The sequence below is a fragment of the Siniperca chuatsi genome, linkage group LG7 (genome assembly GCF_020085105.1).
Source record: "Siniperca chuatsi isolate FFG_IHB_CAS linkage group LG7, ASM2008510v1, whole genome shotgun sequence".
Taxonomy (NCBI): Eukaryota; Metazoa; Chordata; class Actinopteri; order Centrarchiformes; family Sinipercidae; genus Siniperca; species Siniperca chuatsi.
This window is the reverse complement of record NC_058048.1, coordinates 14307021-14330178: the sequence shown is the minus strand read 5'-3', so window position 1 is coordinate 14330178 and position 23158 is coordinate 14307021. Positions and strand designations below refer to the sequence as shown.

The 23158-nt window shown below is 39.8% G+C and overlaps 1 protein-coding gene across 7 annotated transcripts in view; it reads right to left on the bottom strand.

Moving 5' to 3' along the window:
- Nucleotides 1-23158, bottom strand: part of LOC122879450 (cytoplasmic dynein 2 heavy chain 1) — a 125591-nt gene that overhangs the window by 85463 nt on the left and 16970 nt on the right. For 6 of the 7 annotated variants that reach the window (XM_044203550.1, XM_044203553.1, XM_044203551.1 and 3 more), the window contains exons 29-55: nt 22715-22783; nt 22336-22490; nt 21723-21855; nt 21507-21624; nt 21294-21406; nt 20928-21041; nt 20555-20705; nt 17132-17337; nt 15907-16089; nt 15446-15628; nt 14896-15119; nt 14392-14507; nt 10888-11087; nt 10553-10684; nt 10198-10330; nt 9897-10104; nt 9629-9758; nt 9054-9209; nt 8524-8783; nt 7206-7452; nt 6759-6910; nt 6397-6541; nt 5507-5609; nt 3014-3178; nt 1455-1579; nt 860-1108; nt 411-519 (exon numbers count right to left, since the gene is read on the bottom strand). In XM_044203550.1, coding sequence (XP_044059485.1) covers nt 411-519; nt 860-1108; nt 1455-1579; nt 3014-3178; nt 5507-5609; nt 6397-6541; nt 6759-6910; nt 7206-7452; nt 8524-8783; nt 9054-9209; nt 9629-9758; nt 9897-10104; nt 10198-10330; nt 10553-10684; nt 10888-11087; nt 14392-14507; nt 14896-15119; nt 15446-15628; nt 15907-16089; nt 17132-17337; nt 20555-20705; nt 20928-21041; nt 21294-21406; nt 21507-21624; nt 21723-21855; nt 22336-22490; nt 22715-22783 — 4279 coding nt within the window. The remainder of the gene's footprint in view (nt 1-410; nt 520-859; nt 1109-1454; nt 1580-3013; nt 3179-5506; nt 5610-6396; nt 6542-6758; nt 6911-7205; nt 7453-8523; nt 8784-9053; nt 9210-9628; nt 9759-9896; nt 10105-10197; nt 10331-10552; nt 10685-10887; nt 11088-14391; nt 14508-14895; nt 15120-15445; nt 15629-15906; nt 16090-17131; nt 17338-20554; nt 20706-20927; nt 21042-21293; nt 21407-21506; nt 21625-21722; nt 21856-22335; nt 22491-22714; nt 22784-23158) is intronic. The other variant, XM_044203552.1, reaches the window with a different exon arrangement.

Genomic DNA, 23158 nt, shown 5'->3' with positions numbered 1-23158 from the left:
CTCGCAATTGAATCGGCCAGGTGTATGGGCGGGACCTCAATTCCGCGGGTCCAACCCTGATCACTACTGCGCAGACTCTGGCTCCAAATGACGTAACCAGCGCAAGATGGCAGCGCCTGTATCCGGGATATTTTGACTTCATTTTTGTACAGTGGGAGGAAGTGGAGACATGTCATCCATTTTTATATACAGTCTATGTGCTAAGCTAAGCTAACCATCTCCTGGCTCCTGCTACAAATTTACCGTACAGAGTAGTATCAATCCTCCCATCTAGCTCTCTGTAAAGTGAAAAAGCATATTTCTCAAAATGCCGAACATTTCCTTTATTATTAACCTAATCCAAACTCTAAACTTAACCCTAAAAAGAAGTTGTAACCCCTTGAGGTCCAAACAAGTTAAATCAAACACACCTGATGACAGCAGGCTGTTGACCATCTCTAAGAAAGCTGGGTGAACAAACTGATAATCTTCCAACAACAGAACCACCTGTTGGCCCTCCAGACCTGCCAGCTGCATCACCTACACATACAGTACACATACATTATATGTTTGATACACATATATCACACATACATTTGCTATACATATAAACATGACACACCACAGGTATACTGACACCAAAGTTCCTTTAGCAAATTATCTCTGCATTTACAATTTAATTGCTATGTACAGATGCCATTCAGCAATCAATTTGGCAATTTAAATCTGAAAAAAAAAACACTTGATATAGTGGTAATGGGAAGACGATTAAAAAGCTTACTAGTACAATGCAATTATATCTAAGTGCATTCTGCAAAAAGTGGTTAGTTTGGCACAATGTGAACCAACTGAGCTAATAAAAAACACAATCCACTCTTACCGACTTGAGATCATTGCTGAAAAGCTTAAGAGTATAACCACGGGAGATTTTGGGCGTGAACAATGTGTATCCAAGCATGTGTGACACCAGGCACGTGGCTGTGTGCCGACCCACTCCACTCCGACCCGCCAGAAGCAGAGAGCCACTGGGTCGGCTCAGTACCCGGTCCACCCTGGACACAAAGTCCAACACTTCCCAGAACAGGAGAAGATCCAGCTCCCTATTATCACGACTGTACAGTACTACTCCCTAGAGGAAGTGAAGGGAGGAACACACATAGGTGAGGAGCTGCACCACAGACACTCCAACAAATACAATTAAATGAAAATAAGAACACAAAGACAAAGAAACACAACCACACGAATGAGACACAAAGATAAAAGCAGCTGCAGATGAAATAAGCAGAAGTATTCAGATCTTTAAATTACTAAGATAAAGTTGCAATACCACTATGTAAAAATACTTCATTACAAATAAAACTCCTGCATTCAAGCTTTTACTTAAGTAACAATATAACAATTCTATCAGCAAAAATATCAGTTACACACACACACACACACACACACACACCAGACAACAGTTTCTCACTGTGTACCTTCTGTATAACTTGTTTTAGGTCAGCAGAATCCAGGCATCCCAGTTGTTTACCATGAGGAGGTAGAGACTGGCCTGGAGCCATTACAGCCCCTTCAGAGGCTCCCCATGTCACATAGAAACCATCTGCATACAGGGGAAATATTACAGACTTTTAGTAATGCGCCCGCATATGTGCACATCAAATGACACACAGTAGAGGCTGTCTACAGACGTGAAATAAAATACACAACATGAGCACTGCAAAGGTAGTACTGTCACAAAAATGAACTAACTGTGCAATAGGCATTTTAATTTGTTTTCAAATCCCACAGCTAACATACCAGGTGTTTGTTTTGCAGGTGTACTGCACTTTTGGCCACAGTTTGGAAGAGGCATTTCTCACTAAGGCTACAAAGTACCAGCCTTCAGCTGATGCTCCCTCACAGCTCAGATATAAACGCACACAGCTTATGTTTATATTCAGCAGTCTAGGCTATGCCGATAAGTTGATGGAGAAGGGTGTGCAAATTTCGGTTTTATGTCTCTTAGTCACTGAGAACCGGTGTTATATGTATGTTCCTCTATTGATGTTAAGTTTAAACTTTTGGTGAGTTGGTTCTTGGTATGACTCTGTAGCTGGAAGCATACTTTGGATGTGTCGATGTGATGAAAATAATTTATCCTTTAGGCCTCTGCCTCTCTATAAGCCTTTGTTTAGCAGTTTCAAGGGCTATACAATTATAGATATGTCAATGGATTTATACAGCAGCCAGGACCTGTTCTTGATCATTACACCTCTCCAAGCCAGCTTTCTTTGCATGCTTTCTTAAAACTGCAATATTAGTTTGCATGAAGAAAACTGGATATGGCTTGCTTTCGCCAGCATTTCCCAGGTACTGCTGTGCAGATCATTACCAGGCATAGTACATATTAGTATTACTACTACAGTGTGTACAAGTGTATGTAAGGAGGATGAGATCTGTATTTGTCCTTTACACTCGTTCCTCTTAGGGTCCTAAGGGGACCTCCTGTATAGTGTGGACAAAACTAGACATCACTCTGATATTAACTCTTGTATAACTTTGTTCTCATTTATCTCACACTAGGAGTTGGCAGGCAAGTGTAGCATTGGAGTCCAGCCAGCTCTAACCAGGATTTAAAACCAGTTGCCAACATCTCACACCTGCTAGGAATTCAGATGTTATATTACCTGTGGGTGACACTAAATTCTTGATCAGTGAATGAGAAACATTATTAAGTGTGGGTTTTTTATACATTTTTAAGTGGTTTGGAGCAGACAAACCAGTTGAATAAAGGAAATATTTTATCCATGTCATGCTGGTTTAAAATAAGCAAACAGACCATTAACTGAGAAACTGCCATAAATGCAGAGCTGTCAAAGAACTGACCCAATCAAATATTACTTTAATTCAGGCATGAGTGGCAACCTGAAAATGAATTGCATTAAGTAGTCAATCTAGGCTGTTGAATCCTTCTGACCCTGCAAACAGTTGTTTTGTATGTGTATGTATGATCTGAATCAAGATGTATGTTAGCGAGAATAGAGCTATCTTATACCAGTCATATTGTCTAGAGCGTCAGAGCCCCAGTCTCCCCTTATGATGGAGGAGAGGATGTTATCAAAGGTGTGAAGGTCTTTGGAGGAAACTAGCCGGTCTCTGAACAGCCTCCTGGCCTCATATGCTACCACCTCCAACACGCTGTCTGTCACATTAGATTGAGCTAAAAAGGAATAAATGAGATACACACACATATTTGGATTAATACCCAACAGGATAGCGCAAGACATGTGCATGCATTTACACATTTTGTTTGAAAGAAATAATAAATCTATTCAGAACCTTGATACAACATTCAGCACAAAGACTAACTAAAACACTGAGGTGGTTACAAACAAAATACATGACACAACAATGTTTCATTTGCAGGAAATACATTTTTCTGTTTCTCACTTACACCATAATACATACAATAGGTATTTTGTAGCCTGTCCATAAGTTTCAAAAAGAACAGACACAGCACAGTGTTTACACTATGACTCAGGCCTCAACTTGAGTCAAAGGGCTGTTTTTGGCAAGATCAGGCATAACAAAAGTACCTCTAAGGATGAGACCAAATTTACTAAATTCCCCCAAGAATCAGCTGAGTGCTGCTAGCTAAAAAGAGAGCACTATAGGGACAAGCCAGAATCGTGATATCATAGGCCGCTGGCTTCAACAGTGTCTGTCACATCATATTAAAAGAGCTGAAGAAGCGTTTTTTAATGATGCGTTTTACACCAACCAGCCATGATTGGTTTGCCAGAGCGGAAGCAGGGAGCAACCCAGAGCCATGTAGAGAGTTCCGCCATCTGCCATTGCTGTAGGGGGAAAAAAGTCCATCGGAAAGAATGTTTATTTTTGAGAATTGTTTATTGTTTATTGTTTATTTATTATGATTGTATAGTTTGTGTTAATATGCTTTGGCAACGTAGTTGTATGCAGCCATTCCAATAAAGCCACTTAAAATGAAACTGAACAGAGATGACGCAATGTTCTCTCTACATGGCTCTGGAGCAACCATAGCGACGGAGTAGGCTACAGCAAATAGGAGTAAAAACTAAGAAGCGTCCAAGAAAAGTGTCTGATGCTCCAGATAAAAAAGAAACTCAGCGTTCAGAGGAAGTATTACAGTAAAAAAAAGAAAGTAATCGATGGCGAGGTCAAACACAGGTAACCACTGACGTAAATGTCATTCATTTGGAGTCGTGTTTGTGTCCACCTGGCACAAACATAAGTTCAAAATTCATTCTCTTTTAGCTCTGTTTTTGGTCTCTATCAACACCTGATGGAAATATCTGGTTCTTCAGCTACTAAATGCTCCACTATGTTTACCAGTTAGTTGCTAACTGTGTCTTTCTGCTGTTTGGTGCTGAGCAGGCAGTGTACAGTGGGTTTTTAGAACTTTTTCGCAGAAAACAACTGCCTGCTGCAGCTGAAAATGATGTGAGAGTGAACCAAAACATTAAATTTACAGACCGGACAGCCAAACAATGAGCTGAAACTCGCTAAAAAGCTCTGTAAAGCCGAGCGGAGCTGCAAATTCAAGTGATAATTCTCTGTAGGCTCATCACTACAAGCAACCCCTTTCACATTAGCACATTGTTTAGTGTAAAATATTGGTTATAGCCACTTTCAATTTCTAACAAGTTATGCAAGTTATGATGTGTTAATATATTCATTGTAACATGCACAATCATACTCACCACACAAACATCAACACAGTCACAGAATAAAGATGAAGAGAGGGGTTTTTTACATACCAAACAGAAGGTAAGCAGCAAGAGGGGGAAAGAGGGAGGAAGAAGTAAGAGTAAGTTAAAAAATGATGAGCATAGGAAAAGAGAAGTTTGTCCGCTGACGTGTTTAATTAAAATAAATGATTGGACTCACTATCACAGCAGGAACACATTGCAGAAGGACAGAAAGAGTGACAGAGGGAGAGATGAAAGGACAGCAAAGGGAGAGGATGATAAAAGAGGGGAAGACAGACAAGTGACAGAGAGGAAAGAGAAGAAGGAGCGAGAGAGATCGAATGAAGAAAAAGGTGAGAGTTGGAGACAGCAGCTCTGAGCTAAAGGAATACTGACAAAAAACTAAGCCATCTGGTGCTGTCTTTTTGATTCTGGCATCAAAACTGACAGAGTTATTAATGCTTTATGTTCTTCAGCGGCAGCAAAATTATTCTATGTGAGGACTCTAAGGAATTAGTGGGTCAATAATTCCAACTTTATGTTTTTGTTTGCATACAGCAGTGCCTCTCAAAATGTGGGTAAAAAAAAGTCCCTCACGGGCCATGGGTCTGATTCTTGAGGGTTCCCTATTTAAAAAAGCCAAAAAAGTGATATTTTATGAGTCTGGGTCCCAATGAAGGCTGAAGGTTCTTACTTGTTCCCTAACTTAGAGAAGGTTTGAGTGTCCCTGGTTATTACACCAATCTTATTCCTGTTGAAAAAGTGCTCAGACACACACATACTAATATGTGTGCATTCTTGCATGTGTGTCTGGTTACCTGCAGTGAGGTCATATCGCAGCAGGCTGAGGACCCATTCTGTGAGGATACAGGGGGTAAATAGGTAGTGGCTGTGGTCATCCACTGTAAACTTGGCTTTCACCTGAGAGTAAAGATACACAGGTAGATAGGTGATACATACATATCTATAGGACCAAATTCATTGGCAATTGACAATTTGAATTCTCTGCTCTCTGCTGAATTTATGGTTGAATTTACAATAATTCACCAAAATAAGTGACTTTAAATTTCTGCTTCATGAGCATAAAAGGCATCAAAAAGCGCAATTTGGAATGAGCCATAAGGGGCTTCATTCACTGTCCCTGAACAATGTCCTAGACAGAATAAATCAACACTCCTGCAGAACTCCACTCTCTGTACATATATATATATATATAAATATACAGTATATTGCACTGCAATATACCAACAGCTGAGAATTGTTTGCCCTGCCCAACCTTAACATACAGTACAACTTTTGGTGGTAAGAGACCCCTGAGAGACAACAAACAAGTGTATCCAATTATGACTTGAAATTGTCACATAATTAATTGTGTGACATTTGTGACATTAATTAAGTGTGATACAGAGTAAGAAAAAATTAATGAGGTTAAATAAAGGAGCCAGATATGCTAATGGAATTGATTTCTGTCAACTATAAATGTACAAAGTTTACTCTGACAGAAGGGCTATTTGGTTTTAAAGCAAGGGCCTGGGCAGTGCTTATTGTGGTGCACATATGTAGTGGTTTCTTCCTGATCACATTCATCAGTCAGTGTGTGCCTTTCTTCTGCTGTCTCCAATGACTTGTTTATGCTTTCAATATCTCAGACAAGACTATGTTGCAGCAAATACAAATGTGAACATGAACACCCTTTCCAAGTCAATACCTGTTCATAGAGCTGCACAAGAGACCCAGCCAGCTGGTGTGTTTTCCCTGTGCTGGCCCAGGATGCCTGGCTGCCTAGGCTATGCTGGAGAACTGGCTGCAGGTATGCTGAGTAGATAGTCTGCAGCTGCTCCCTGTCTGGATAGCTAAAAGCAGAGGCAAAGAAGCAGAGAAACAGATGGATGCAGGAAAATAAAAAGAGGGGGGGTAAGGGTCAGGGTTAGAGGGAGACCAGCAGTGAAACGGAGAAACAGAGAAAGATGAGGGGTGTAATTTAGAAGGCATGTATGTAATATATGTATAATTGCAGGCTGTCTGGCAATGTGTAAAGTAATGCGTAAAGTACATTTGTTCTATACGTACTCTATAGTGCAGATACGAACTATAGATGAGAAGCGGGAAGTGAGTGAATGGCTCCCTACAGCACCCCCTGTTGACATGGAGGCCACCACCTGGATGTTCTCAAGACTCACCCACTCCAGATTTTCATCATAGAATCCCTTATATGTCAAAGCCTGGAGGAAAGATAGAGAGAGAAAGAGATGAGAGAGACAGAATTAAGAAGGCGGAAGAAATAGCAGAGTTGAGAGAAAGTAAGGCATTTATTAAAGGGCTCAAAACATCTTTAACAGAGACTCGAAGTACTTCACAATTTTAGATGGAACAGCCCTGAACCCTCATTGATGTGAACCATTATTAAAGCCTTAGCTTCTGAGGGAATTGAAACTATACTTTTTTTTTAACCACATCATGCATTCACTAATTTGTTTACTTATCTGTATGTCGTTTTGTTTTATGTAACCTTGCTACCTGTTGCAGGAAGGCAGTGAGGTTGCTGGTCCCCCATTTGTCAGGTTTGGGTAGGTTGATGTCTTTTAGGTAGAGCACCAGGTTCTCACAGTCTTTGGGTCTGAAGACTCGACCGGTGTTAGAGCTGAGCAACAGGCAGGTCTGACTGAGCTTCTGTAGAACATGGCGAGATGAGGTCTGGGCACTGCAGTGAACCACAGCGACTTGGGTGGACCGCAGCCGAGAGAAGGCGTAGCACAAGAGCATGCTAGACAGAAAACAATATATAGACAAAAAGGTCAAGAAACACACAGGCAGTGTGGCAAGACAGGGTCTAACAGCTTCAGCCAAATGAATGAATGCAGTGACTCTTAGCCATCTCATATGTTTAGGATGGTGCCAGGACTGGAGGAAAGGATCAGAGGAAGAAATGTGTGTTAGCGTTGTATTTAAGAGGGCCACTTGGTATCTAGAGAACAATGTTTGTCAGAACAGACCCAAAGGCAAAGAGAGACATTTTGTGAGGGTGCAAACAGAAAGAAAATAATTGGAAAGTAAATCATGTGCATGCATGTGCATGTACGCTCCTTCCAGTGTATGTGTGTGTAAATTAATTAGAAATCAAGAGTAAGCTGACAAACCCAGTGCCTCATTGGCACAGTGACCTTTCAGGCGAAGTGAGGCAAGAGAAGAGGACGAGAAAAGGAGACATTGAGTGAGACTTAACTGGAGTGTAAAAGGCAAACTGAGTGACCCTTGTTCTTCAAACCCCTGAGGAGGGAAGCAATTACTTTTGAGGCAACAACTCTCTGTGTACACATACACAAGCCCGAGCACATACACAACACACACATGCACACGCCGATTTGATCCTTATTCTGACTTGTCAGTGCTTTTACACAAAAGGTCAAGTCTTGAATAAAAGAAGCTTTTATATCAGTGTTGATTGTGTGCTTGTGTCATTTTGAGTGTCCACATTTGAGTGCCTCTGCCTCACAATCCATAATGCACACTCTTTTACTTTGAACTCTTTTTCTACAAGCCTGGAACAGTGCCTACTTAAACACAGACTGCCATTTAATAAAAGATATGAAACAATCATGGCAATGTTGTTAAATGAGTGATATGATAGTTACTCACCAATTATGTTAAATGAATTTTCAAAAAGTATGCATTTTTGTGTTTGGATCCAGATCTTGGTTTTGAGTGCAATCACTGTGTCTCCATATACATCACATTGCAAGTGAGTGTGCAAAAGCTCTTCTGTTTGTGATGCATTATGCATTATGCAAATGTCTGTGCTCTGTGTGTGCATGCATCTCTGCATGTGTGTAATTACCCCTTTCCGCAGCCCTCTGGCCCTACCACCATGAAGGGCTGCCTGTGCTGAGCTGTGAGCCATGGGGAGAAGCAGTGCAGGCCTCTCTGCATGTCTGGAGTCTCAATAACAGGTAGTGAGTGTGTATGAGAAAGTTGTTCCAGTGTGAGACCCTCAGGACGCTGGAATGTATAGGCTGCTAGATGCCCATTGTCAGAGTCATAGTAGGTATCTAGTGGTTTTTTGGTGTCTGGTGGGCTTTCCCTGGCCCAGCTCAGCAACTACAGAAATACACAGAAATAAGAGCACACATTAAGACCAGGAGTGTTACCTTTCTGAGTAGTGGCATTACAGAAGTTCCCCACCAGGTGCATATCCTCCATTAGTACTTGAATGATGACTCATTGTTCTATTTTGTATCAGTTAAAGCTGAGAAGACTTACTGTAAGAAACAAGCCTTTCAGGTTGAGACATGAATAAAGTTCCAATCCTAAAATTAAACTGCTCTTAGAGTCGCCCTCTGCCCATACAAAAAACACAGGGGTCCTCACCTCTTTGGCAAACTCCTGTCGTGTTTTGAGGTTGAGGTTTCCTCCCATACCTCTAAGAAGACCAACAATGAACTGACCTCTCTCTGTCACAGCATTGAGGTGTGACAGACCATTGAACACTGTACCCACCAGACTAGTCTCCACCACAAAGTCATTCTGATGAAAGGAGAGAGGGGGATATGCAAGTAAGATTTTGGAATAAATGGGAAGAAAACAAGAGAAACCCAGTATCTGAGTGTTACTTAACTAAACAGGATATGGTAACTGGATCTACGCACTGAGCCTGCTGATTTGTCAAAAGTGAGTTTTACACTTGTATAATGTCAGTAATTAAATCCATTATAATGAGCACTGGTCAGTATACGTGGAGGTCATTTATCCAGAAAGTCTGATATTTTGGTCAGCAATATGGCGTTGTGTTGACATACACAAGAATGTTGCTACATGTTGTTCAGCGCATGGAAAATCATGTCAGCACTGTTCCAGCATCCAGGCCAAAACCTGGAGTTCAAAGTGTGTTTAAAATTCAGCACAATAAAACAGAAGTACTAGAAATAGGATAGGGCAAACGTTACCTGTTTGAGGACCCAGTCCAGAGCTTGTTGGAAGTAGTCTCCCAGCCAGTTTTCTAGGTTACTGCCACACTCCTCTGGCTGACCCCTCAACCACGATTTCAACAAGGCACGCACATCAATGTCCTCATCGCTAAAAATATAAGTGGGAAAAAGGGGAGGTAAAAAACACATAAAAAAATAGAAAACAGTGAGACAAGCTAATTGGGAAAGATGGAATTTGGTACAAATAAATAAACACTTAAAACTCTGTCTGCATAGGTTGACTGACCTGAGAAAGATCATGCCCATGCGGGATATGGTGGCTGGTGAGGCACAGCTAAGGTCGTGAGTCTCAAACAGGTAGTTAACATTGGGTCCGAACTGGATGCGTTCTCCACTAGGCATGGTTAACAGCCGATTATCATCAAGCACAGAGTTCAGACTCTCAATCCACTCTGGGTCGATGTCGCCATCACACACAATCCATGAGCTCACCTCTAGAAAACACAAAAAAAATTATACATTTATACTGTAGATACATACAGCAATTATGACCTATTTGCCCCATTTAAGTGGTGTCTCCTTCTTACCCTGTGGTTCTCTGACCACATTCCTGGCACTATGTGTGAGGACACCATCAGCCCATTCTCTGGTGTCCATGTCTATATGTCCCAGCAGCTGTTGTCTGGGCATGGCCTTAGGATTCATTGTGTACTGCTTTACCTAAAAAAATACATCATTAATCAAAGATGGCACTCAAGATTGGGGAAGGTTTTTTTAATTGACCCATAAACTCTCAAATAAATGCTTTTCATATTCCTTTATATGCTAAATAATATTGGAACCCAAGCCTTACACAATGTACATTTATATTTTAAGTTTCATATTAAATTAGGTATGTTTCGATAAATGAAAATCCAGGTAGGCGGTTTGTCTCTTACTCACCACTTTGCCTGTCTTGCTGAGAGCAGCCCTAAGCATCCTCCAGAGTGTAGACTTCCCCGCTCCACTTGGCCCTACGATGACTACTCCCATACGTTGTCTCAGTTGTTCATTCAGCTCCAATGCCTTCTTCAGCTATGCAGATATGGAAAAACAGTACACTATTAATCTATGATTTTTCCACCATCTTTCTAACAAACTATCCAACTATTGTCTCAGTGTTAAAGACTTTTTGCAGTATAGATTGATCCAAAACACTGGCTGAATACCAGTTCACATCTTGTATCATGACAGTAATATGTTTATATTCATTTTTAGATTTCTTCATATACACACACCTGGCTAGGTATAAGTTCAAGTCGTGCCTCCTTGTAGACTTGTTCCAGTGCATGCATTAGAATCTGGTCCTCCACATCGGTGAAATTAACCCCTGAGAAGACATCTCTGACCAGAGCATCAAACCGGGAGCTATCGGCAAACGTCAGCTTGGACATGGTGTTCAGTCTCAATGCCTGCACCACCAGACTACTCTCCTGAACTGCATGCAGATGAAAAAGATTGATTTTATTTCCATTCCAATTTGAAATAGGATAGGCATGTAAAAAATACTTCAATAAATACAAATACAAATATTAAATTGTTTTATACTGGTGGAGAAAGACTATATCAGAAATCAGAATCAGAAATACTTTATTGATCCCCGAGGGGAAAGAGAAGCAAAGAAATAATACAGGCTTGATTAACTTGTCCAGCCATTATTGCTATGCTCTTGCACATGCCCCCTGTTATAAAAGTGCAAATTACCAAAACCTGTCATGATTTATGAGTTTGTCAATACTTTTGTTCTTTTCGCCAAAGAGGCTGGCCTTCCCTGTAGGCACAAATGTGGTGTTCTTTTTCCACCAGGGAGGAACACTTGGCCAGAATACACACAAAACAAACACAAGAAAACCTTGGGGACTCATTGTCAGACAGGAGGCGCATGTAGCGTGTGTGTATGTGTCTGTGTACGTTGGACAGATAATGGGCGGGTGGTGGAACAGAAGGATTTGAAAGAGAGATAGGGATGGGTTCAAGAAAAGGCAGAGGGGAAAATTAAGAGAGCAATAGGGGGAAAGTATTAAAAAGCAGAGACATGAAGGGGAGATGGTGGTGAGAAAGAGAGGGCAGCAAGTGAGAACGAGTGGGACATGAGTAGCATTGACAGCCAGGTATCAGAGAGAGAGCTAACAAGAGGTCAGAAGGAGGCGGAAGGAGGTGGGGAAAGAGGTACTGAAGAGGTAAACAACAGAACTCTGGCAAAGTGTTTGGGAACAAGAGAATGGAAAGTACAGACTGAAAGTGAAAAGCCCAAGGGAAGAAAAGTTTTAAAGGGGAGCATTTGGGCTAAATGTCAATTGATGGAGTGTCTGTATTAGAGGATTTAGAGGGCAAGGACAACAGCAGGTGTATAGAGAAAGTGCTGGTCAATAGAGCCTTTTGATGTAGTACACTCATGCATAGTGTTTCTCAGACTTAAGCGATATCCACCATAGAGACACAGATTATCACAACATTTTGTAGTGTGACCCTGTTGGGTACAGGATAAGCATCTCCAAACCAGCCAAATTTCCACTGTCACCTTATCCTCTAATCCTTTTCATCAGCTTTACAGCTTTCTATCTCTCAGGTCAGAAACTTACTATTAGTGCAACAGTTTCAGCATTTCTCAGGGGACATATTTTAGAGAAACTTTGACCAAATTACTACAAAGTAAGTTTTCAGATACTGACTTTTTGTGGATATAGATATTAAATGTTGATATGTTGATAAACTTCAACAAATCTATCTTTTGGCTGCCTGCAGCATGTTATATGACAGTATGATAATGACTATTCTGCCTTTGTTGTATATTTATTTCTGATCTGTTGAGCAGGCTGTCACAAGCCACAAGAATCTGGCATCCAACAATCACATAACTTTAATGCCATAATTATTTCAATTATTTGGTTTCTGAACCACTGAGTAGAATGTTCGAAGATTTGCTTATCTCATCGGATGTTCAAATCAACAATGACTTTAGAGGTTATCGCTAAAAATACTACTTTATTACCACTGAGCTTTCTAGAGGTGTTTTTGAACTGATTCATTGTCACAGAATTGATGGCTCACGTCCTGGAGTCTGCGCTTAACATATAAATTAGGTATCTGGTAATTGAATAGCCCTGCTTTTCAGAATTTTCTGTAGTGTTATTAGGCAGTCACCTGATGTCGGCTATAGTCACCACTGGTGGGTTAGCACATCTAGAATTTAGACATCTGAACTGGGCTTATCTATAAATGTTTACCATGAACTGTGGCACAAGTAAAACTTCTACTTTATTACTGTGTTATATTTTCTACCTATGAAGCATGAATAAATTCTTATATTGAGTACGGGCCACATATCAAACAGACAGTGTAATTTTTAGGAGCTCTCACTATCAGTTGTCAATACTGACACTAGAGGACACTCAGAAGGCTTTTACAGTGAAACACATTGGGTAAATTGTGTAGAATAATTGCTCATTGATTATGCATCCTGTTGTGTGTTTTATGCTGTCAAAAGGATAAACTCACTGAGAACATTATAGTTTTTAGTTGAGCTAGCATGATAATCGATACAGGTGTATCTGTCGCCCGATATGTAACAAGGAATTGCAGTATAGACGTGCCAAACTAGGTTTGAGGTAATATAGGAACAGTGTCACCATTAATTATTAGTTTGTACACCTGAGAAAACTCACAAGTTAATTTTTACACTGTAAAATGTCCCACTCAGTATGTTTCTTGGTCACAGTAAGAAAACAAAAAAAATCTCAGGGGTCCATATCAAGATTGTTTGTTTATGTTATGAGTTTATGTAAAAAAAAACTACTATTGGCCCATATATCGTTATCAGGTTGTTTAAATTTCCAAAAATTTATATCAGTATTGGCCTCAAAAATCTAGTATCAGTCGGGCTTTAGTATTTATATCTTACCATCACTAAATCACTCTTAGTTGAAAAAGATTGTGTTCTGCCTAAAACAACAAAAATGTAGCTTTGCAGCAAGCTGTTGACCAGATGTAGCATCTGTGGCAGGATCATTCAAGTATGTCACGGAGGGACGAGAGCGTTCTCTTCTTTTTTTTTTTTTTTAGTTTTAAGTTTTCATTTTCAGCCACACCAAATGATTTCTCTGATTAGCACAACTTCAGACAGAAAGAAGTTATCAGTGTTTGGCTATAATAGCCCCTTTTACACAGCCTGTTCTAGGCGGGATTGTTGCGCCGTTATTCCGCCTCGCCATTCTGTATAAACAAACAAACACGGAATGGGGAGGCATTGTTGTTCCGCCTATGACGATCAGCTCGCCTATGTTGAGGGGGTACTTTCCGGAACACCGGCGTTGTTTGGTTCAGTGTAAAACAGCAAAGCAGGCGTAATGACAGCTCTACTTTACGACTGTATTGCAGGATCTCTGTGTAAAAAGGGCTATTGAAAGCCTGCCCATTTTCAGCCCTCAATGGCATGTGATTGTAGATCCTGACATGTTGCAGTGTATTGCAATCAATAAATCCTGTTGCTCTGCATTAGTCACATTTGTCAAATGCACTCTCCACTGATAGATGTTTGCACCATATGTGTTGTGAAGTTGTCTTTCCAAACACAACAAGTTATGGTACTGTGTACTTTTGGCAGCAATAAATGTGACTTGAGGTCATGGCCAAAGAGGCACCCACTTTTCCTAACTTTCCTGTCACGCTCCACTATTGGAAAAGTACAAATGCCTCAGAAATATTGTACCTTAAAATAAGAAAATAGCCAGAGGGAGTCTTACTCTTGTCCTTGTCATGACTTCTCCTCTGTTGCTGCAGGAGACTGCCACAGGCCTTCAGTACTGTCTTCAGAGCACGCAAACCCCAATCATAGTGCTGCTGGGGAGTCAACAGTTCCCTGGACACACAAATAAAGGCACATTTTCACACACACTCACACACTCTGAATTGACTGTAGTACTGGGTGTACTGCTAATGGGTGGGAGGTAGAGGATAACTTATCCACAAAATCAATATACAATATATTGCACTAGACTGTAGTGGCAGTATAGGTAATTTAAAATAAATTCAACAGCCACAGCATGATTCAGTTTGGAACACAAAAAACACCACTTAGTGAACCACGCAGACAGAAAGACCAGATTGGTGACACAGGTCACGTACATACTGTATAATTAGTAGTCTGATGATAAGTTTACGGACAATGTAATAAATCTCATATTTCTACTCCCGCCAACCTCAACCCTAAACCAAACCGAAAAAAGACTTAACCATACAGTTTCTACCTGGCCAGGTTGAAGATTGCAACCAGTTTGCGGCCCAGTATTTCTCCATTTTTGAAGCCCTCAGAGTAGAGGATGACCTCAGCAATGAGCTCATTGTCTGGCCTGCTCATGGCCACAGGTCTGAACAACTGCTTTAGGTTGTCTGGAAGCTTCTGTCTGCCTCCGTAGCCTTTTCCTGCCGGGTTCAATGTGATGAACACCCCAGAGTTTGGGTCCAATTCCACCTGGAGGATGAAGAGAAGAAGGAAAAGTTATTCTCATTAATAATATGTGTTTCATACTAGCATGAATATAGTTAGATTGATTGCTTCATGATTAATGACTCAACCAACTCTTCCACAATGGATGAATAAATAACTGATTGATTCATTGATAGACTGATTTGACAGAAAGGCAAGGACTGAAGGATGAACATTAAACAGAAAGATATAATTGAGAAAGAGGTGCAAAAAGACAGAATGCAGGTTTGAGAATTTGTGAGTAATTGTTTTTTGGCATCAGTACTTGGAAACATAAACGTGTGTGTCTGCATCTATTCTTATTTTCTCACCTCTTTCCCCAAAAGATCACATGTGTTCTTGTGATGTTTAAGGGAGTCTTGAATGGCCTGAATCTGCATGGAAACAGCAGACAACACTGCCTCCTCTAAACGGTTAAACTCGTCAAAGCAGCCCCATGCTCCACACTTCACTAAGCCCACAAAGATTCGTCCCATTGACTTCACATCGATACCCTGAAAAACAGACAGGTGCAAATCAGAAAAAAGATCTTCTCATGTGTTCTCATTGGCAGTTGTTCTCAATTCTTGTTCAGTCTTGTTTTGTGTGTGCTTGTGTGTGTGTGTGTGTGTGTGTTGAATGATCATAAATATATATATATATATATATATATATATATATATACACATATATGTTCATTGAATATGTGTGTTGCTTTCTAAATAATGTTGACAAGGTTTGGCTGACATGTTAAACCACACATGTCACATACTTTCTAGGAGCATCTTAATACCTCATCACAGTTGAACACCAGCACTTGGCGTCCGAACAGCCCCCCCAGGGCTTTGACAGACTCGGTCTTGCCTGTGCCAGCGGGCCCATAGGGGTTCCCTCCAAGCCCCATCTTCATGGCCTGGGTCAGAGTCAGGTAGCACTTATCAGTCAGTGGAGTGTGCACCAGTTTAGCCGCATTCCCCTGGGAAACAGGAGAGGTAGGATGGAGAAGAAAGTGAGCGATAAAGAGAGAAAGAAACAGACAGAAACACAGTGAGATGGCCATACAGAAGTAAAGATATGGGGATTGGGGAAAGGGCAGAGGGGCACAAGAGAGGGGGAAAGAAGCCAGCAGAGGATAAAGGCAAACAGACAGATGATGGATTAAGAAAGGAAGGAATGAAAAACAAATGAAGGACAGGCAAAGAAAATGAAAATGAGTGAGACTAAGTCTAGCTTGTGTTGCAGAGGGGAAATAAACCAAGGCATTTTCAGTGCTCATCTCTGCATACACAGTGCCCCCAAAAGGTAAAAAACAAGAAGTTCAAGTATATTCCTGGATCATAAAAATAGACCCTAACGGAATAACAAGATGGCAATTTCTCACAGCATTCAAGATCCTGTACCATTAAAATTTTCTACTGAAACCAGTGTATTTTAGGGATTGGAGTGGCATCAGTGGAGGTGCTTGAAAAGGCACATAACCTGTATATTCAAGCTGAACAGTCTCCCTGTTTACAATACCACACCAATGCCCAGATATTCAACTATCTATCTTGTTGTGGATTGGGTTAAGTAAAGCATGTACAAATATGTATGGGTGCCTGTTACTACATTGTGTGATACCACAAGTGATTATGGTATGTATGCACTATGTTTATTTATCAGTTTGACAAAATAGACTGTGCATGCCTGAGCACTTCTGATATGTCGATATTGACGAACTGCAGTAAGAAAATATAAATTGCACACACAGTATTTGATTGTATAGAAAACGTTACAGGCGGAAATGTGAATCATGAATTTGAGTCAACTAATTAGTAAGTCAGTCTACAAAGAATGAACTGATCCAATTCAGGCAATTAATTAATCATTTTAGTCATTTATCATTGAATTCTAATTACATTACATTCTAATTAGTTGAAAATGTTTGTTGTTTGTACATCTGTGTGTTTTTTGTAGTGTTAATTTGGTCAATTACGAAAGAGGAGTACATCCAACTTATAACTACATGCACAACACACCTGGTATTCATATGTATAGTTGAATTGTGCATCCACCATATGTATGAGGCAGCATTTGTCTGTTCCCATGTAGAAGCGAAGCTGCTTCTTCCAGGCCCAGGCATCAGGGCTGGTAACTCCTGCCTGGTTAAGTTGCTTCACCACACTGATGTTGTGAATAATATCCAGGATCAAGGCCTTCAGCTTCAGCTGCAAGACACTGGACTCTGTACAGGAAGACGTGCATGAATATCAGGATGGCAGAATTGATGTTACGCAAACAACAAAGAGGATCATTTTTGTAAATGTAATATCCAGTATTCAACAAGGCCAAACATATTTGGCATTTGTAATAAAAAAAGATACATATGCACAGGAGTAAACGCTAACTTTTGTATTATCAAATATTATACACAGCACTGTATAAGCCTCTTTATAGTCCTGTTGGTTCAAAGCAAAAACTTGTATATTTTTGTATATTTTTTTAAATCTAATTATGGATATCTGTAATGTAATGTTCTCTCTCTCTCTCTCCCTTCTCTTGATCAATTCCATGAATATGTAAGATCCTTATTAACATTTACTTTAAAAACTTGTAAACTAATTACTACTTTATTTAGTGTTCATTAGATAACCCCACCGGGCGTTTTTTTTGCTGCTTTGCTGTGAATAGATGGTAGGCAGACGGAATGGCAAAAACTTTTATGTTACCAGCAAACAGCAGCTTTTGTCAGTTGTAAGGAAAGCTGTTTAAAGTAAAAATGCAGAATTGTATTGATTGGTGAGAAGAATAAATGTGACCACTCACCATGTAAACAAACCCAACATCTCAGGTGAAAATTTTAAACAACAATTTAGAAAGGGAAATTTTGTCAGACATGAATACAGCCACACTGATATTCTGGAAAGTCAATATCACCAACCAGTACTGGCTTAACTGTCATGAATGACTGCACAAAATACAGAAATACGCACATTGGAAACAGTGTCATTGTCGTTAACAAACTTGTCTGACAGCCCTAATTATTTAGTACCCTCTGCAGTTTGAGAATAAAGCAGTTTCACAGCAAAAATGAAAAAGAAAAAGAAAACAGAAAGAAATAATAAAAATATAGTAAGAATAACACATTAAGTTTTCTGACTGAAAAATGCTCTGTCTCAAGTGCATATCTTGGTCACAACAACTTATATTATATACAGTATATTATATATTTGAGGGATCCTAACTAAATATGTTTATATATGCATACAAATATGCATATATAAAAATGACTAGTCTAATGGCCCATATATAATCAACAGAATTTCTCCAGCAACAACCCCCAAAAATAGTAGAGCTATAGTGAGGGAGTACTTTTCATACAGAAATTTTAGGCTTAGATCTTTAAATCTATAAATCTTCTCTGAGGATTATTTTACCACTTACATCTTTGAAGTTGGGATTTCATATTGTAAATTATAGTGGGTCCAATTGTTATGTGCTAGGCAAATGCTTTGAATGCCGTGTGTGTGTGTAGGAATGCATCAATGATGTCAGCCTAGTCCCAGAAGTGTAAAAAAGACCTTGCCAAATGTACACCATTCTGTCTCGTCTCTGTGCCAAAGGGGAGAAAGCTCCCACTCCCCATCCGGGTTTATGGCCCATTTGTGTAGACTGCATAATTAGATTAGCCTTCTTGCCATTACTTTAGCTGCTTTAATCAGTACTGCCACTCCAAAGCCTCTTCAGCCTACCTGGTTGTTTAAAGTGGCCCAGTAATTTAATGAGATGTTATCATGGAAATGAGTGCTATTTCAAGTGTGGTTGGTAGAGTTTTGGATGCAAGACAGTCACAAAATGAAACATATTATCTGCAAATTTAATAGTCACCATCATAGTGTCGCGCTGAAATATGTGGTATTCTACAATTATGTCAAAAAGTCACAAATCTAAGTAAATGATTAAGAAATTTTGGCGCCAGTAACACTTTGTGCAAGTGAAACAAGCATTGCTTTCATAGATACAATGTCATATGACACAGAAATTTGGAAGTTGTCTGCAATGTCCCGTGAAATGATGCCACCACCAGTGTTGAGCTTTTCATCTCATGCATGAATAAGAAACCTTCATTTAAATTTAAAAGTTCTTTTTACAGATTTATGTTCTGTGAAAAAACTCTTCTGTCATGCTTTATGTAGCCATATATTTAGCCCCAAGTCATTAAATTAGCCTGCCAGCTACTGCATCTGCAGCTTTAAAGGGTACTGGCCCTCTGCAGCCGATTGTGTCTCACTGGCTATCAAGAGATTCACACAAGAGCAGTCATTCGGCATTAATCTCTCAGTCCTAACTAACAACCCAAGATTTTAAACAGAGCTCAATCACTAACAACACAAGAGGGAGTCTGATAGTGGAACAAAAAGCAAACGTCAAGCAGCAACTGTTTATAAAGACAGCACAGAAATTTGGAGAGGTTAATATTATCAGGGATGTGATCAGCAACCAAAAAAAGCAGGAGAAAAAAGGAACACTGCCATAGAAATAAACCAGCTTCTTCTGTCTGGGTTTGTATTAGTCTCACATCAATAGTTGTTTTATCCTCTAGATGTTGAATGACATCCCAGATTATGATCAGAGTTTAGTCATTACCAGCACAGACAGATACCGTATATGGCTGAATACATTTAAGGATATGGTAAGATGGTAAAACAAAACTACAGCTTATGACATTCAGAACCTGGGATGTATATATTTAACCCACACAACCTACACAAACACACAATTTTCTTCATACCATCCCTATCGTCATTTAGCTATTTTTATTTAACATGCAAAAAATGCGTCCAGGGCATTAGCACACCTGTGCATGTTTAAAACTACATTAATCTAATTTGGCCACTAGTGGTCAGGTTAAGGCAGATCTACACAAATTCAAAATATTTCAACTTGATTTTTTTTTATATAATAATAATACTAATAATAATACTGAAGCTGTAGGACTCCACTTTATGAACATACAGAGATAAGAGAAAAAAGGAGACAGGTCTAGAGAATATAACAGGAAAAAACGAAGATCCTGGTAAGCTTTGACACTCCATACACAGTCATGTGTGTATGATGTTAGTTAGCTAACAGCTACAGCTAACATCTTTAAAGTCAGTACATTGGCTGTTTGTAGCAAATAATTGCAGACTGCAACAAGAAAAATACTTCAGGGGTCAAATTCAAGCAAAGTAAGGCGTAAGTGGGAGTGAAACTGCATTTCAACTTCAGTATTTTGTTCATGCTGGAATGAAGAAACTTTGGCTAAGCTTTTCTGTCTAGTAGCATTTGTTCAACGTATCCTAAAGGAAGTCTTCTAAAATTCACATAGGTATTTGGTGCGGTTCTGGGAGAAGTTATACCAGTCTGAAAGGACACACATATATTCACCAATGCATGCACACAAACACAGACAGAACTACCTGTGTTAGCTTGATCATCAGAGCTGGTGTCCACTGTAGTGTAGTGTTCTAATTTGGCATTGAGCTCCAGCTCCAGCTGCTGCAAACTTTGCTCTTTTAGAGCTCTTTCCACATCTTCAGTAAACTGGATTTGCTCAGCCAGACACAAAATCTACACCAAAAATAAGAAAGATCGGACACTTCAGAGTAATTAAGCAGATGCTCTTACAGGAAAATTATTATTTCACGTCCTGGGTCAAAAATCACTGACATGTGGTCTTGGATCTGCCATTGAAGAAACATTCTGCTACCTCAAAAGCCTTTGGGAATATTCAGAAAAAACAGATATTGTATCTTCAAATACAAGTGGATTGCATAAAAAGTGTGTGTGTACCTGTGATGGGAAGCGTGAGGGGTCCACCTCCCCTTTCCTTCCTGCTAACAAACATTCATACAGCAGGTGCTTCAGAGTCTCCTTCATTTCCACAGACAGCTCACTTAGCCACACCTAAAAAGAAGCAAAACAGTTCACGCACAGACACAAACAGATATACAAATAAAAACGGTATATCAAACTTATAGATTAGGTAATATAAAATACATTTTTGTAGTGATCAGTCCGTAAAAAATGAATACAATATGCTCTGCATTGAAACAAACACATACATTCAAAGCTTCAAGCGTCCAATCAAATATACTGTACATCCAACACAGAACATACAGTATGACATTCACACAAATCTCTGCACATCAGCTTTACCTCCACAAGGCTGGAGATGCGTATGAGGTTTCTGAGCGACACTATTTCTCCCTCCAAAGAACACATGGCGACAATGTGCTCACACTGCTCATCAAACACAACACTGTGGATGCCTGCACAGATAATACAGATGCAGATTACCTTCACAGAATATGCTTTGATACAAGGGATAGAAGGAAGAGAGGAGAAGAGAACAAAGCAGAGGTTTCTGACCTGCAAAGAGTTTCTTGAGGTGTGACTGGATGACAGTTGGGTTGGTTGCCTGACCAAGAATCTCTAACAGATCGTCATCTCCTATGAAATAGAACCGCGGGAAGGCAGAGCGCTTCTCCTGCGACAACCACCCGCAATAAAAAAAAAAAAAGAAGTTGTGACGCTTACCCATGTTAAACATTTAGTCTTTGCACACAAAAATGCACATGTGTGTACCTCCAGGAACTCATTGAGTGACTTCTGGCAGCGCTGCAGCTGATCCAGTATGGTGACCAGGGAGTTTCTGATGCCAGCCCTTGAGCTCAGAGAAACAACTCTGTTGTCTCTCTGAATGTCTGACATTATAGACCTGTTACACATAAGGAGAAATTGTTTTGTTAGTGAATGTGCATAAAACACATTCTGTCTGTAATTCAAATTCTATTTGTCCATTAGTCCCAGCAAAAGACACACCATCCTAGTGTTATAATGATTATCAGCCATAATAAACTTGAAACCTAAACAGAAAATTAATAGTACATCAAAACATATGTGCTGTGCAGCAAGACAAACTTTACCGTGAGTATAGGATATAGGTATAGGATATGGAATGAAACAATTACTGAGGTTTAAATGCCAACTTTAAGCTTAAATTTGAGGTTGTTCACATTCACATCCGATGAATAGAGCTTCATTTCAGACTGAATTACTGGGAGTGGGCAGTGTTCTTGCTCTCGCTTGGTCAAATTTATCAGATCTATATTTGACCTGCATTACTCTACCTGACAACTAATTTGCAAAAGCTCTAGATGTGACATGATACAGTAACACACATGTACACACAGAGTACCTGAAGTCTTCATCAACCCGTTTGAAGCGGGCCTCCTCCCGGGGCAATGCCCCTCGTCCAAATATAGGCTCCAGATAAACCCAACGCCTCTGGATGGCATTCAGACTCAAAAGGTACTCGTCTAAGTCTGACAGACGAACCTCCCACAGACTGACCTGATATACACGTAACATTGGTTAGTGCTGCTTCATTAAACCTTGAGATATGGGTGGACCACGAATAACAAAAACCATTCACCAAGACAAGACTACAACAGTTCATTTGATTAAGTGCACACATGTCGTATATTTAAAGAGGGGAGATTTACTTTTGCAAAAAATAAAAATGAAGAATTTAAAGATTATAAATTGTATTCATAGATTTAAGCTTTAGACCTGACCTTGTCTTGGAAGCTGTGGTAGTAAGGAGAGTCTTTCAGAGACTGCAGCAGGCAACGGTTATCTCCGACCTGGATGGGCACAGAGTGTTGATAAAGCAAATGTTTGCTAATCCTTAAGATTTCATTTAATGGTGCCAGTATGCCTGCTTTTTTCTGAAGATGTTTTCATGCCTTCCAAGCCTATCTACCAAGTAGTCACTAGAATTAGCTCCTTTAATTGACCTGCCTGAAATAATGATTATCAAAAATAATGAAACAAGGAGAAATTCTGACCATGTAAACAAAAGCTGAAGGAGCCTTTCCAAATGATTAAATGTTTTTAAAACATTAAAAACATTGCTCTGCATGCACACTTCATGTTTGTATACTATCTAATTAAACAGCATTATGCTGAGTCAAAGCCCAGCTCACACCTTTATCCGAGGCAGAAAAGGTAAAGAGTCA